General features: G+C 43.0%; 1 protein-coding gene across 1 annotated transcript in view; it reads left to right on the top strand.

Moving 5' to 3' along the window:
• Usp53 (ubiquitin specific peptidase 53) overlaps nucleotides 1–15,186 on the top strand; it is a 103,909-nt gene that overhangs the window by 66,602 nt on the left and 22,121 nt on the right. The window contains exons 15-16 of the mRNA XM_063260711.1: nucleotides 5,727–5,817; nucleotides 7,714–8,712. Of these exons, the coding sequence (XP_063116781.1) occupies nucleotides 5,727–5,817; nucleotides 7,714–8,712 (1,090 nt within the window). The remainder of the gene's footprint in view (nucleotides 1–5,726; nucleotides 5,818–7,713; nucleotides 8,713–15,186) is intronic.

Here is a 15,186-nt window from a genome sequence, read left to right on the forward strand (position 1 = left end):
GGTTGGGGGAAGGGTTGCAGTGCTCCACGGCTGGGGAGCAATTATCATTATTTAAATTTAAAAAATTGTGTGTGAATAGTGCCATGGATAATCGTGCCTTTGGGGCCAGGCCTTGGCCTACTCCCCCTTTTTGTTTTTGTAAAATTTCTTTGAGGCTTCTATGAGCCCTCTCAATGATTCCTTGACCTTGGGGATTGTATGGGATACCATGTTTTAATTGAACCTCCATCATTTTGCAGAACTCATTGAAGGCTTTGCCTATATAGGCTGGTCCATTATCAGTTTTTAATATTTTTGGTTTGCCCCATGCGGCCCAAGCCGCCAGGCAATGATTGATCACATTAGACACTTTTTCACCTGTTTCTGCTGTTGCGAATATGACGTGAGAACAGGTGTCTGTGGAAACATGAACATATTTAAGAGTCCCAAACTCCTGTATATGTGTGATGTCCATCTGCCAAACATCACCAGGGATCAAACCTCGAGGGTTTACTCCCATCGGTATGGCAGGTTTGTATGTGGCACAGGAGTCACATAGTCGCACGATATCTCGTGCATCTGCTCTGGAAACATGGAAATGGTTTGCTAGTGTCCTGGCATTGACATGAAACTTATCATGGAAGGCACGGGCTCGCTCGATTGGTGTTAGTAAGGTAAAAATCCATAACGGGCGAGTGGCAGTGTCAGCAGCCGCATTCCCCTGTGCCATAGGCCCTGGCAGGGATGTATGTGCTCTTATGTGGGTGGTGAAGACCTTATGGTGTCTGTTCTGAAGCAATGTCTGGATAGACAGGAACAGCCCAGCCACTGTGGAAGTGGATCTAATTAAACCGGCAGTCTCAAGCACTTGCATAGCATTGACCACATACCTAGAATCGGAGACAATATTAATGGCTTCTGAGAACCGTTCAAGAATCATTTTAACGATCTGCAGTTCCACCACCTGAGGCTGATCTGGTTCAAATTGTATGGTAACCGGGGGCTTGCCTAGGATCACATAGGCGCCTATCCCCGTCTTGGAGCCATCTGTATATATTGTAGTTGCTGGGACTAATGGCTCAGAGGCAGTAACCTTTGGAAAAATTATAGGGTGCTGAGTGACAAATGACAAGATAGGGTCTTTAGGGTATTGATTGTTTATATCCCCATGGAAAACACATCTCAGAATGGCCCATGTATCTATGCAGGCAGCCAGGGTCTTGATCTGGCTGGCGGTATAGGGTACTCGGATGGCTTGTGGTCCTGAGCCAAAATGTTGGACAGCTCTATCATGCGCCTCAAGGGCCAATGAAGCGACTGCCTCCGGGTAATGCTCCATGACTTTTGCAGGTGAGACCTTAGGGTGTATCCACAGTAATGGTCCTTTCTGCCAAATCACCGCTGTGGGCTGTAGACTAGTCTGTAGCAAACAGACATCAAAGGGTCGCCCTGGTTTAATTCTGTGTAAGGTAGCCCCACCTAAGGCTTTTTCCACTCTCTGTAAGGCAGCTCTTGCCTCAGGAGTGAGCCTCCTGTGGGAGGCTATATCTGGGTCTCCCTTTAGAAGGTCGAACAGGGGTTTGAGATCTGAATTTGGTATATGTAAATATGGCCTAATCCAATTAATGTCTCCCAATAGCTTTTGCATGTCATTTAGGGTCCTAACGCCATCCATCCTAATGGTGACCTTCTGCGGAGAGACTAGCATAGGGGAGATTCTCGCGCCTAAGTAGGTCACCATTTCTCCTCCCTGAATCTTGTCGGGGGCAACATGCAGATTAGCTTGTCTCAGGGCCTCGACCAACTGGCCGAGCATATTATTTAGCATGTCTGGGTCCCTGCCGCTGAGCAAAAGGTCGTCCATGTAATGCACACATCTTATCTTGGGAAAGGATTTTCGTAGGGGGGCCAGTAGGGAATCAAGGTAAATCTGACACATAGTGGGACTGTTGGCCATACCTTGGGGCAACGTTACCCACTCGTATCTGAGATCAGGGCTTTCTTGGTTAATGGTGGGTAAAGTAAAGGCGAACCTATGAGTGTCCTCTGGGTGCAGGGGAATTGAGAAGAAAGAGTCTCTAAGATCTATAACATAAACTGGCCAGGATTGAGGGATGGCTGAGAGAGCTGGCAGCCCCCTCTGGACCGCCCCCAGGGACTGCATCTGCGCGTTGACCGCCCTTAGATCATGGAGCAGCCTCCACTTGCCAGACTTTTTCTTAATTATAAAAATGGGGGTGTTCCATGGGGAGGTTGACGGCTTAATATGTCCTAATCTAAGTTGTGTACTGACTATTTCTGACAAGGCTAATAGCTTCTCCTTAGGCAGGGGCCACTGAGGTACCCAAACCGGATCATTTGACCTCCAGGTGATTTTGATCGAAGTGGGTAGGAGAGCTTCTTCAGCGGCCCCTAAGAAAAACCCAGCCCTTGCCTACCTTTTTTGTTCTCTACTGGTATTGGGGATGTCCGACCCTGTAGGGCATTGCCCAAGCCTTTGCCGGGGGTATATCCCTGGTTCCTGAGTATATCCTTAGCCTGGGGGGAGCAGTTTGACGTAAGCGTGACATCCATCTGAGTGAGGATGTCCCTTCCCCATAGAGACACTGGCAACTGCAACACAAATGGTTGGAAATGGCCCTGATGACCCTCCTCATCGCACCAGAGCAGGGTTGAAGCACTAACCTGAGGAGCTGACACCATCCCCAGGCCCTGCAGCGTGTTATCTGCAGTGTTGGTGGGCCAGTTGGAAGGCCAAACCTTTTTGGAGATAATGGAACGGTCAGCTCCTGTATCTAGGAGCCCTGTTATATTCTTGCCATTGACCTTAAGTGAGAGCATGGGCCTTTTATCAAGTGTCATATGGAGTCCCTCGAAGACTTCCCCTGAGGAACCGAAACCTTGACTTTCTCTAATTTTCTGCTTTGAGGGAAATCTCTTGTGGAGACTGGGGAGCAGCAAGAGCTGCGCTATCTTGTCTCCTTTATTGATTACCATAGTACCTACAAGAGATTGAACCATAATTTTAATGTGTCCTGTGTAGTCTGAGTCTATGACCCCCGGGACTACTATGAGACCCCGAAGGGCCGTGGAGGATCTCCCGATCACCAGACCCACGGAATTTTCGGGTAACGGTCCCTTAAAGGTGGTTTCAACCACTCGAACACCCATATCAGGCACTAATATAAGTCTGGAGGCGACACTGAGGTCCACACCTGCTGACCCAGGGGTGGCCCTTGTTGAAGGCTGCCATCCTGAGCTGTCCTGTCTCTGGGGCGGGGGCCCGCCTGTGAAGGGGGCCCCCTCTGGCCGTTTTTTGGCCCTCTAGCATCTCGTCCACAAATACGGTTGCCCTGAGCATCAAAGACCGACCTACACTCCTCAGCTTTGTGTGATCCCTTCTTGCATCGCCCACAAACATATGGTTCTTCATTCCTAGGGCGAGGCCTAGCATCTGCATTGTTTGGGCAATGACGTTTAATGTGTCCTGGCTCCCCGCAGGCAAAACACCCTTTAGCCTTACATTCCCCTTCTAACCCGCGAGGTCCCCTCTGCTGTACAGCCGCGGCCAGGAGAGCAGCCACTCCCGAGTTGGAGAGCGGCCCCCCTATCTCTCTACATATCCTAATCCAGGCGTTGAGGTCCTTGTTCTTATGAGGAGCTATCGCTGCCTTGCACTCCTTTGTACATTGCTCGAAAATCAGCTGCCTTACCAGCGGTCGAGCCACTCCCGGATCAGAAAATATCTTATCGGCAGCATCTTGCATTCGGGCCACAAAGTCAACAAATGGCTCTGTGGTACCCTGAATTATTTTTGAAAGACACAAGGAGGCTGTTCCGGCACCACTTACCTGCTTCCAGGCGCGGAGCCCTATGGCGTTGATTTGTTCATAGACAGCGCCGGGGAACTGAGTCTGATCATCAGCGTGCCGACCTTCTCCCATAAGCATTTCCTTGTTCCACCCCCGGTTTCCCCGACTGGCGTTTCTCTCAGCCTGCTCTGCAGAGAACTCTGCGTACCAGGCTCGCCAATCCAGGTAACTACCCGAGGGCAGACACGCCTTTGCCAGCTGAATCCAGTCCGCGGGGGTGAGGGGCCCAGAAGACAGATTCTCCAGCATGGCAATGGTGTAAGGCGCAGTCGGCCCAAAGGTTGTAACTGCATTTTTAAGTTCTCTAATCTGCTTTATCTCAAAAGGCTCCCATACATTGCGTCCCTGGCCCATAGCTACTTGTACAGGAAATATCCCGTAGGGGCCACTATCTATCCCAGGTGGATGTACCTCATGAGACAAGCGTCCCCCCTGCCAAAGCCGCCTGTAAAAATACCGACCCGCCGGCGGCGGAGCATAAGACGGCGGCCGTGATTGGGCGGAAAATGGGGGCCCGTGCATCACTTCCTGTTCTGGCGAAAGGGGAAGGGAGCTCCCGGGCGGCCGCCTCGCGGCGAGGGATCGCCTCCGGGAACAGCCCCCAAGGTGGGGCGGAAGGCTTCGCCTCCCTCTCGCGCCGGGGAGCGCTCAGGAGCTCTCTACTCCTCCACAGACCAAGTTGAGCGGAGCGCAATTCACGGCGCAACGCTGGGAAAGAACCCTGCGACTCCTTATCGAGCGACTTAGGCTCCTGACAGCTGGTCTCTTTGGCCTCCTTGCCATTCAACTTTCCCTCGTCCTCGGAGTCAGACGACTCCGAGGCTAGAGCCCCGTCCTCCTCCTTAGCATCTTTGTTCCCCTTGACGGGCCCCTCTCGGGAGCTCCCTGACTGGGCCTGCTCAAATACCCTGCGTACTTTTGTAAGCTCTTGAGAGCTTTCTCCACAACCACCCTCGCTCTTAGTGTTGCTACCTAGCATGTTTCCCATTTTTTAATATGTTACTCACCGCGTGAGGCCCAAGGAATCCGCCACTTACGCGTGAGCCTGAGGGGAGTCTAAAAGCCCTGTAGGTGCGCGCCACCCAGAGCCCAGGCTTATCCCCAACTCACCTGTCTTGCAGCTCTGTACTGGAGCGTTGTCCGCTGTCACGTCTCGGGGGTGATCAGTCCCCGTACGGGCCACCAAATGTCGATGTCGCTCCTGGCCGGCAGGAAGGACACACGACAAAGTCTGGCAGTGGACAACCTTTTCTTTTATTTTCCTTCTCCGTACAGCCTGCCCTGGGATCGCTCCCAGCCGAAGCCTCCTTTGGTCCGCTCCCCGCGGCTCCTTCTGGGCTTCTACTTCCGGGCTTCTTCTTCCCCCCCAGGGGTGGCACCAGTATATATACGGATATAGTGTCCAATCATGTTAAAGTAAGCAAGGCAAGCTGATTGGCTAACATCATCAGTTGCCAGGCAGACTATATTGTTGAGCGGGTTGCTTACGCGGTAAGCAGGAAACTAACGTGCTCGATGGGAGGGGTAATCTACCTCAGGCTTTACTCTTTACTACAGGCCTCACGTCCGCCAAGTGAGGCGACCGGGCTCGGGGCTGCGGCTCCCAACAAGATTTCCCTCCAGCTATGGGGAAATGTGTAGTGCTGTGTGACCCAGTAGGAACAGCACTGTCCTGAACCCTCGAGTGAGATAAAGTGAGAACCACTGAGCTTATGGACATGTTATTTTTAGTTAAGTCTTGAAGAATTCATTTTTTTTAATTGGGTAAGAATTACATGTATATGGAAAACTTCATGTAAATGTAAGTTATCTAATCATGTAACATCATTTCAATAATTTTGTTTTCCTCCTCTTTTCCCCTTCTCCCTGTCCCAGGTTATGGAAAAGAATTTAAGGACTTGGAAGCAGGCTATAAATTTCATGAGCTCCATTCAGAGCCACATCTACATATAAAAAATCCTAAAAGGTAATCGTAGATATTTGGAAATTTTGAAACCATTTTTCCTAAATGTATTATGTATTATAGGAACTCTCTATAGGGGGGGGCATAAATATAAAAATTAGTAGGTCTATGGTATTTTGTATCTGTTTCTTGGGAATCATTCGTAGAATGTGGACCTCAGAGTAAAGGGCCTGCAAAGTCCCTGCAGGTGCAGGTCAGTACTGGATTGTTCTAATACTCACAGCATTCTTACGAGGCAGGTAGGAGGTACAGGCGGAAGGGATATTGGAGTTGCCAGCATCACTATGCTGATGCCTTAGGGCCACTGTTAAGTGAAATATGATTTCTTGTAGATACTGTGATATAATTACAATAACAGTGGTTCTAATCACAGAGACTAAATTGGTGGATATTGGAAGCAATGTAGATAACCTGGGCAGAGGAATGATTTACATCCTAGGAAGAACAAATGAGATTTCTTCATACTTAGAATAGTGGTGTACAATTCAAAACTCATGAAATGTTCATCTTAGGAACTTTCTGCTTAATATCTGGGCTCAGGTGCAAGCCTGTAATCACAGCAACTCTGGCAGGCTAAGGCAGGAAGATCACAAGTTCAATCCTAGCCTGAGCAACTTAACAGTTTAGACCTTGCCTCAAAAACTAAAAAACGGGATAGGAATGTAGCTCAGTGTGAAGACTAAAGGTATATTTCCCAGTACCACAACCAAAAAATTCCGTTTAACATTTTCAGACTTCAGTAGACCATGCATAACTAATACCATGGGTAATGGGGGGACTACTGTATTTTACTTTTTAAAAATTGAGCTGTAGATTAAGTAATGTACTTGAAGCAGTGGGGGTCAGATTTTATTGATCTAGCCAATTTATTAGATTTTACTTATCTAGCCAAACCATTATGCTCTAATTGAAGTTCATGTGATTTGTAGTAGAAAAATAGGGTGCTCGTATGAGAAATATAATTTGTAACATACTATCATTTATCTTCATCTTAGAAGTTAGTCTATTAAAGCAACACTAAGATTCAACCTCACCCCAGAAAGAATACTGTTTTTAAGAAATCAACCAATAACAAATGCTGGAGGGGCTGTGGAAAAAAGGAACCTTCTCCACAGTTGGTGGCAGTGCAGATTGGCACAATCACTATGGAAATCAGTGTGGAGATTCCTTAAGAAACTAGAATTGGAGGTCTCATTTGACCCAGCTATTCCCTTTCTGGTCATATTCCCAGAAGAATTAAAAACATATCACAAGAGATACATGTGTACCCATGTTCATAGCAGCACAATTTGTAATAGTTAAATCTTGGAAACAATGTAAATGCCCATCAACTGAGGAATGGATAAAAAAGATGTGGTTATCTTTGTACAATGGAATACTACTCAGCCATAAAGAAGGATGAACTTGAGACTTTTATAGGAAAATGAATACTAGTCTTAAGTGAAATAAATCAGACACATGGAAGCATTAAATTGTCTCACTAGTGTGAGAAGCTGAAAGAAACTATATATAAAAGATAGTTAAGATATTTATAATAATTTCTCTGAGTTCATTGAGGAGAAAGGTTTGTGCTAGTATTGTTCAGATGATTAAATATAAGTGTCTTGTACTCTAACTGATTTGAAGATAACAATACCCAATGTACATACATTGTTACCCTCTAATTATTAAAATTTCGTTTTTTCTTTTTAAAATAAAATTTTAAAAAAGGAAGTTAATATAATCTTAACAAATCTTCTTTCTCCTCCTCCTCCTCCTCCTCCTCTTTCTCTTCCTCCTCCACCACTACCACCGCCTCTCCCATATATTGGGAAAATCAAACTAAAAAGGTCTGTTTTCCTCCAGTTTCACATGTCTCTATATGGTGTTTTATCTTTGTCTTTTATTTTCATCTTTCAGGCCAGATATCCATGAAATCGGTGGAAAGTTATTTCCTTCATCCAGCCTACAAGTACTCAAGGAACACACTGCAGGAGACCATGTCTACCAATCAGATGAACAGAAATTTGAAAGACCAAATGGATGCAGATTTTCTGAACGGCTTACTAAAGAAAATTCTGAGAGACCAGGTTTGCCTTTTCATAGTGATGACAGTTCTGCACCTGCAGCGCGCATGGACAGAAATGAAATAATCTCACCATCTCCATCGTGCTCTTCACATTTGAGAACTGTTGGGTTAAAGCCAGAAACTTCACCTTCTCCCCTCCCCCCACAGCAACATATGATGGAACGAAGTCACTCTGTGAACTCTCTATCCAGGGAACATATAATTCACTCAGCTTGCAGATCGGAAGGTTGTCAGATGCCAAATTTTATTTGCCCAAATCTGCCACCTCCCTTGCCACCAAAGAAATACGCTACACTCAGTATGCCACAGCCAGAGCAAAGTGACTCTGTATCTGATGTCAAACTGCCAGATGTGTTTATTAAAACCACTTCTTCCGGTCTTCCAAAGCATAACTTAAGGACGCCTTCAGAACCAAACTTAGAAGCAAGTACACACGTGAGTGGTGAAAGATGTAAAGGAACAATTCAAGTTAAACAGCCTGTTGGCATCCCACAAAACTACCCCGCCAGCTCTTCAGCTTCAAGTAGCAAGTTTCCGGGAAGCTCAGGCGCCGCTGTTGATGCACTTTGCCAGCCAGAACGAGGCTCCGGTTCAGTGAGCCCAGATGAGCCAGTTTCACTAACTACCTATTTTTCGGTTGATAACTGTATGACTGACACGTACAGATTGAAATACCATCAGAGGCCCAAACTCTGTTTTCCAGAAAGCAGTGACAGCTCTAATAATTCACTAGCGCAGAGTGAAAGACAGGTTGGACCTGTGTTACATAGCAGTCTCGGTTCAAGCCGCCCTGCTGAACAAGGACATAAACCCAGCCTACACTGTCATAGGTAGGTGATAAAATCAGCAAGCTTACCCTACAGGCTCTTAGAGTGTAGTGTATCCATTGGGCAAACCTAGTGATACCTAAAATTAAAACCCATGGCTTTTAAAAATTGATTAATCTAAAATTAATCACTTTAATTTTGTGTGTGGGAGTGTGTGAGCATGCACACTTGTCTGTCTTACACACTTGTTTTACTTAATTCATTTCATGGATGGTTTAGAAATTTCCTTTGAGTATTTTTGCATGCCATGAAAAGTGCAAAATCAGAATATATAATTCATTTGCCATGTGTAACTTTCAAATAAAAACCACCCCCTATTAAGTAACTAATAGACCCATAAGTATTAAGCCAACCAGAACTTGTGTATATATTGTTAAACTATGCTATTTGAAAAATGCCAGGTGATCATGTGTCTAGTTAAAGCAGTATTGGCTTTTTGAAGAGCACTTTCTAATGGGTGACCAGCAGAGGGCATCACCCATTTGTTCCTGACTTCTGTGATAGTCTACCACGTATGATCCCTTCAAGTGTCTAAAAAATTGACCCATGAATTTGATAGCACTTAGGGGAAAATGCCTTAATAACAATTTTTAAATTAAAATGTCGGGGTCAGGTAGAACTAACTTTGTTCTTAGAACTTTTATCTTCAGAATATCTAATTAACATAAACTAGGCCTTTGAGTATTTTATGTATTCATAAATACTTCAACCGTGTAAGCTTAACTTTAGTATATTTATTTATCTTGTTACATTTTTTCCTACTTTATATGAAATGTGAAAGGTTTTATTTTGAATGACTTTGGGCTGCTAAAACTCAGTGTTAGGCATTAATCTCGGGCCCTCTAGTGAGACTCACTGTTAACTGCCCGCATTTCTCTGCTCTAATCTTCTGTGCTCGTTAGGTTGTCAGTTTATTTTATCTTCTGGAACCATTACGGGTTTCTGGGATAAAGTTCTGCCTTTCGATAGAGGTTTGAATTTTGATGAAATGTTTAATTTGGGCATCTTTCCCACTTTTTCTCAAATGGTAATTTTATACCAACTACCTTCATGGAGAAGGCTGTATTTAAAAACTGAAGGAATTTGCATTATTCTGGTGAACTTATAAGTGAAAATGACTTACTTTAATGGCCTTATTTCATTAGTTATCATTTTATTTTGTACTATGCTGATAAAATAATTGTAATTTAGAAGGTTTATAATCCCTACTCCAAAGAATTGAGAATTTTGTAGTTTTCTTTACATTCCTTTGTAGACTTCAGAAATAGAACTTCATGAATCACTAAACTAGTAAATTTAGTATTTTGACCAGTTCCTTAAATTGCATTAAAATATTCTAAAATGTAAGTGGTTAAAAAGAATACTTTTAAGTAAATAGAAAATAATTGGTTATAAAAGTTTAACCTTACCATTTATGAAACCTTGGTCAAATTTTATCCCCCCTGTAAAAAACTATCTGCTAGCCTTCTCCAGCTAAGACTTGGTGATCATTACTGTTCTCTTAAGGTAGAAATACTTGAATAACACTAAATTTTATCTTTTAAGAAAGCTTATTTTTTAAGTTTTTAAAGTAGTGGTCTTGTAAATAATGTAGTTTGTAAAGTTGTATTTGAAATATCAATGTTTTTAATTACTGCTTTTATAACATTGTAAAATACTAGAAAAACTGGCTTCAAGTATTTTTTATAGTTTCCCAAAACCTCTGTATTTTAATTTCTATTTTGTCCAAGTGTTCAGTTGGAACTATATTATTTGAAACATATAATTTGCTGTACTTAAACCAGTGTCATTATCTCTTCAAATTTCTAAAAGTACTATCTAATTAAAGGCTCCTGAATCATGTACTTTAGTACCAAACTAGAGATGACCATTTTTCTGTTGACTCAGCACTCCTACAGATTCAATATATATGTTTACTAATCATTCACATATAAAATTTTTACTTCTAGGGTGCCTACTTTTATAGATGTATTATGAACTTATAATTTTTTAAATAATGTAACCAACAATTGTTACAATGTTTAAAATACTTAGAATATATTTTCATGTGAAATCCTTCTTTTGGTTCTGAATTTTAATATGGTTGGATGTTTCTTTGCATTCATGAACTGTATTTCCCTCTCATTTTTATAGGAAATGTGAGTCAATTGAAAGTTCAAAGTATTTAGAATTCCACAAGATATTCCTAAATTAAAACTCTAGTAAAATCTAATGCTCAACTGCTGGAGAAATAGACAAACTTTCCATTAACAGTGAGGTAGTAATGACTTAGGCTTTGTGGACCATGTCTGCAACACGAGAGTTCTGTCTTTGTCTTTGAAAGTAGCCACCAATGGTAGGTAAAGAAACATGCCTAATGTCCAATAAAACTTTATGCCCATTGGAATCTGAATTGCGTATGATTTTCACGTGTCCTGAAAGCCTTTTGATATTTTCCAGTCATTTTAAAATGTAAAACCTCCACTTAGATCAAAGGCCTTCCTACTCAAACAGCCAATAAGCCAGATTTGGCCCAGTGGCCCTGGCTTGACCTTGTCCAAAGGATCATCGATACTGAATACTCTGTATTCAGTAGTATTTACTACTGTAAATATTATGCAGGTCTCTCTCCAGATGTGTTCCTGTGCTGTTCAGAGCCTCGCTGTTAGGAGCTCTTTACATCCCGACTTTCAAATTAACAGGCCCCTCCAAACTGTCCTTATAGCTGTAACCCAACTCATTTAATTATCACAAGTCATTTTACTTGTATGAAATCAAGTATGTGAAACTGATAAAAAGGTTTTACCAGATTAAAATCATACTGGGTACTCTCAATGTCTGTTTTTGTTGTAGCAAGTTTGCAAATTTTCTGGGTGTTCCATTTACACATTTCTAAAAGATTTTATCAGATTAAAATCATACTGGTTACTCATGATGTCTGTTTTTGTTTTACCAAATTTGCAAATTTTCTGCATGTCCCATTTACACCTTTCTAAAATGTAGGCACCAGGCACTGTAAGCAGTTCACTAGAAATGGCAGTTCAGAGGGTACATAGTTTAATGTGGGAGTTTCAACCCTCATACTCCACTATTTTTGTACATTACTCATATAGAAAGGTAGTATGAAGGACTGGCTCATGTGATTTTTGAAGCTCATAGGTCCTATGAGCTCCCATTATAGGCTCAACACCAGGAAAGTTGGCAGTGTGGTTCCAGTCCAAACCTGAAGGCCTGAGAACCAGATGTCTTTGTGACCTAACAGATACGTGAAAACTATTAGTCATACTAAACTCATCACCAAACAATAATACACAATAAAACCAAATTCAGTTATATAAGTAAACATTTATTAGGCAACATAATTAGTAAGTAGCACAAAAATAAGTCACATAATTATTTAGTGAAATACTAGAAGGTTCAACCACACCTTCAAGAAAGTCTCTTCAGGTACATGAAACATCCACAATATATAATTAGCTTTATGGCCATAAAATCCTCCAAAATCAATCCCAGGCTTGATTCTAGTAGTAAGACCCATTTTGAATCATGAGACTATAAAGTTTACTTGATCTCATGTCTTATAGGGAAGGGAATAACCCCTAAATATTTCAGACAGTTCATGTATATCAAACGGCACTGGTTTTAGTAAGGAGTCAATTTCTAATATTCGTTATATAAAGCCTTTAGTGCTAAAGGGACTGGCTTCCCAAGTGGTTCTATAGTAGTTGCTTTGTGTGTGGCTTTTCTGTTAAAATACCATCTGATCATCTTGGAATGTAAATTTTTTAAAATACTTTTTTAGCTGGTACATGTTTTCAGCACATGAGTACATAATGGGATGGTATGTAAGTTCTTACTGAATAAGGTAAGAGTTTTAGAAAAAAACAAATGAGAAAGTAGGAAGAATGTTCCCTGCTGTGTCTAAAATAATGCTTGGGCAACAGAGCTCCAGTATCTGCTGAATGAGCAAGTATCAGAGCTGACATTTTTCAAATATTTAACAAAGTTGCAGGCATTATAAAAATATGTTCCAGCTACACACATACTTAATACAATAGTAATAAGAAACAGGTTTGAAATAATCTTATTTTAGGGCACTCAGGAGTTTAAAAGGAATTAAGGGGTAGCATACATTCTGATTCCTGTTTTCTCTAGGTCTGTGTATCAAGCTATAACCCACACATGATTTCCTAAGCCTTGATCTAAAAATTAAACTTTCAGAGCCAATACACTGTGGGCTCATATTTTTTTGTATAGCTTTTGTTATTTATAGTCTTTATGCAATCTAAAAACATTTCCTGTCATCTTTCAAAATCCCTTTAAGCTGCTTTTGAATGTGTAAGTACTTCATCTCTTTGTACACCATATTGTATCAAAAACTGGCCAACCTTTAAAATGTTACAGACATTAACATATTTTTTAATATACTACACATCTAAGTACAAATACTTTTACATCCAGTTTTTGTAAAGCCAACAGATGTTTGGAAAGTTTTATACATGAACCAACAGACCCCATTCTAAATGTGATCACTATTTACTCGTTTTCCAATACATTAAAATGTTAAATGTGAGGACAGTCCCTTTAGAAGTTGGAAAATCTGCTATGGCACAATCATATCTTCTTTATTCAAGAAATTTGTAGAATTCATTCCAGGAGGCAACTTCCTGAGATAGCAAACCAGTCTGCAAGAAAAGAGTATTTATCAGCAACATTTCCTTTCCTTTTATCTCCCTATTTTAACACTTTATACCAAGCTCTGAAACCTTTGATTTTTCTATTTCTAAATGACTTACATAATGAGAGAAAAAAAAAAAAGCCTCGACTATTTTGTCAAGTCTTCTATTTTCTAACTTGAAGAACATGAAAAAGAAAAATCACTGTCCCTATCAAAGTGGGGTGGCAGAAATTGAAACTCCCTTTACCAGTGGTCTTGGAAGAGAATTTTACAGAAATGCTCATCCCTTTCACCATTCTCTCATTCAGCTTTTTCTCCTGATTTGCCATACCATCCAAGAAACCAGAAATAATGAAGTGTAAGATACTCTCAAGTTTTGACAAAATGTAGGACAGTTTTGTGGGCAAAAGACAGGAATTGCCTATCAAAAAAAAAAAAAAATTAACTTAAGAGAACGATGTTTGGGAGGAGTTAACTTCCAGTACATGGATATCAATTCCAAAGTCCAAGAGAGCTTAATATCGAAACAGGCTGCACAGCTTTTCTGTCAGAGGGTCTTTCTGTCTTTGGGCTTCTCTCCTGGTCTCTCTTAATTCAAAGAGAAGAAATAATTGCCCTTTATCTCTATCCTGTGTCCCTCTTCCTGTTCCTCTTCTTTCCCCTTTCTTTTGGCTCTTTATCCCTTTTCAGAATGTGGCAACAACAATGGGGGCACAGATCTTACATGAGCACACTGTAGAATTTCATCTCATCAGGTGGGATTCTTCGGTGTGTGTGTGTGTGTAAGTGGTAGGCAGAAGAGTCCTGGGTTTCCAGGCATAGTAATTGGGCAAAGTTGAAGTTTAGAGATACCGAAACACTGAAAGGCAAACATCTGCCTACGAACTTAAGTTCAGATTTCGATTTCAAGTTTGATAAACTTCTCATAGTTATGAAATGACCACGTCCTGAGATGACTATTTACAACTGCTACATACCGCCTCTAGATGAATCACTATCTCATTTAACTTCAACTACACCCTGACTGTGCGGTTACTATTGGATCCCAACAGTAGGTAAAATAAAGCTGCCAGGAGATAGGTCTCCGGCGACTTCCAGGAGGCGCAGCAACCCAAACCCTGCTGTTTTTATGCAGCCAAGTATTTCCACGGCCCCCTGGAGGCTCCCTGAAGATGCCGAGGACAACTTGGCAGGCAGTGCTCCCCAGCCCTCTACCTGGCTCTGCCCTCCGCAGCTACGTGATCAGGGCCACATCAACTCCTGGGACGCTGTGTGCTCACCGCCTCCCACAGAAGAACCCAACTCAAGGGTTTCCGAGCCTTCCACCTCTTCGACTCTGCATTCAGTTACTCACCAGGGCAAAAGATACACGAAGAAAAACAACACTATGTCGAGAAAGATGAAGAGCCAGAGGTCCAGCCAGTAGGTGTGTTTGGGAAGCCTGTTGGTCGTGGGCTGCGGCTGCACATGGTTCTGCTCCGGCCTCTGAGCCACCGCCTCACCCCGCCGCTCCCGGGGACCCTGGGGGCCTTCCGCCTCCATTTCGCTGCGCCCCAGCACCCGCGAGCACTTCAGGCGCGCGCGCCCGCGACGGCAGCACTGGAACCTGAACTACAGCGACTGCAAAGACAGCTGCACCCCGAGCCCAAGAAACTGGCCCGTATGCGCCCCGCCCAGCGCGCAGGCGTCGCCTGCGGCCCACGGCCCTCGCCCCGCCCAGCACGGCCCGCGAGGGCCCGCCCACTTCCGCCCCGGGCCGGAAGTGCTAGTTGCGTGGGTTTGAGCAAAGGGTGGTGTCGCGCGGGGACTTCCTCCATAAC

This window comes from Cavia porcellus, unplaced genomic scaffold (genome assembly GCF_034190915.1).
Source record: "Cavia porcellus strain 051 isolate PalLab524CR breed Dunkin Hartley unplaced genomic scaffold, mCavPor4.1 scaffold_14, whole genome shotgun sequence".
Taxonomy (NCBI): domain Eukaryota; kingdom Metazoa; phylum Chordata; class Mammalia; order Rodentia; family Caviidae; genus Cavia; species Cavia porcellus.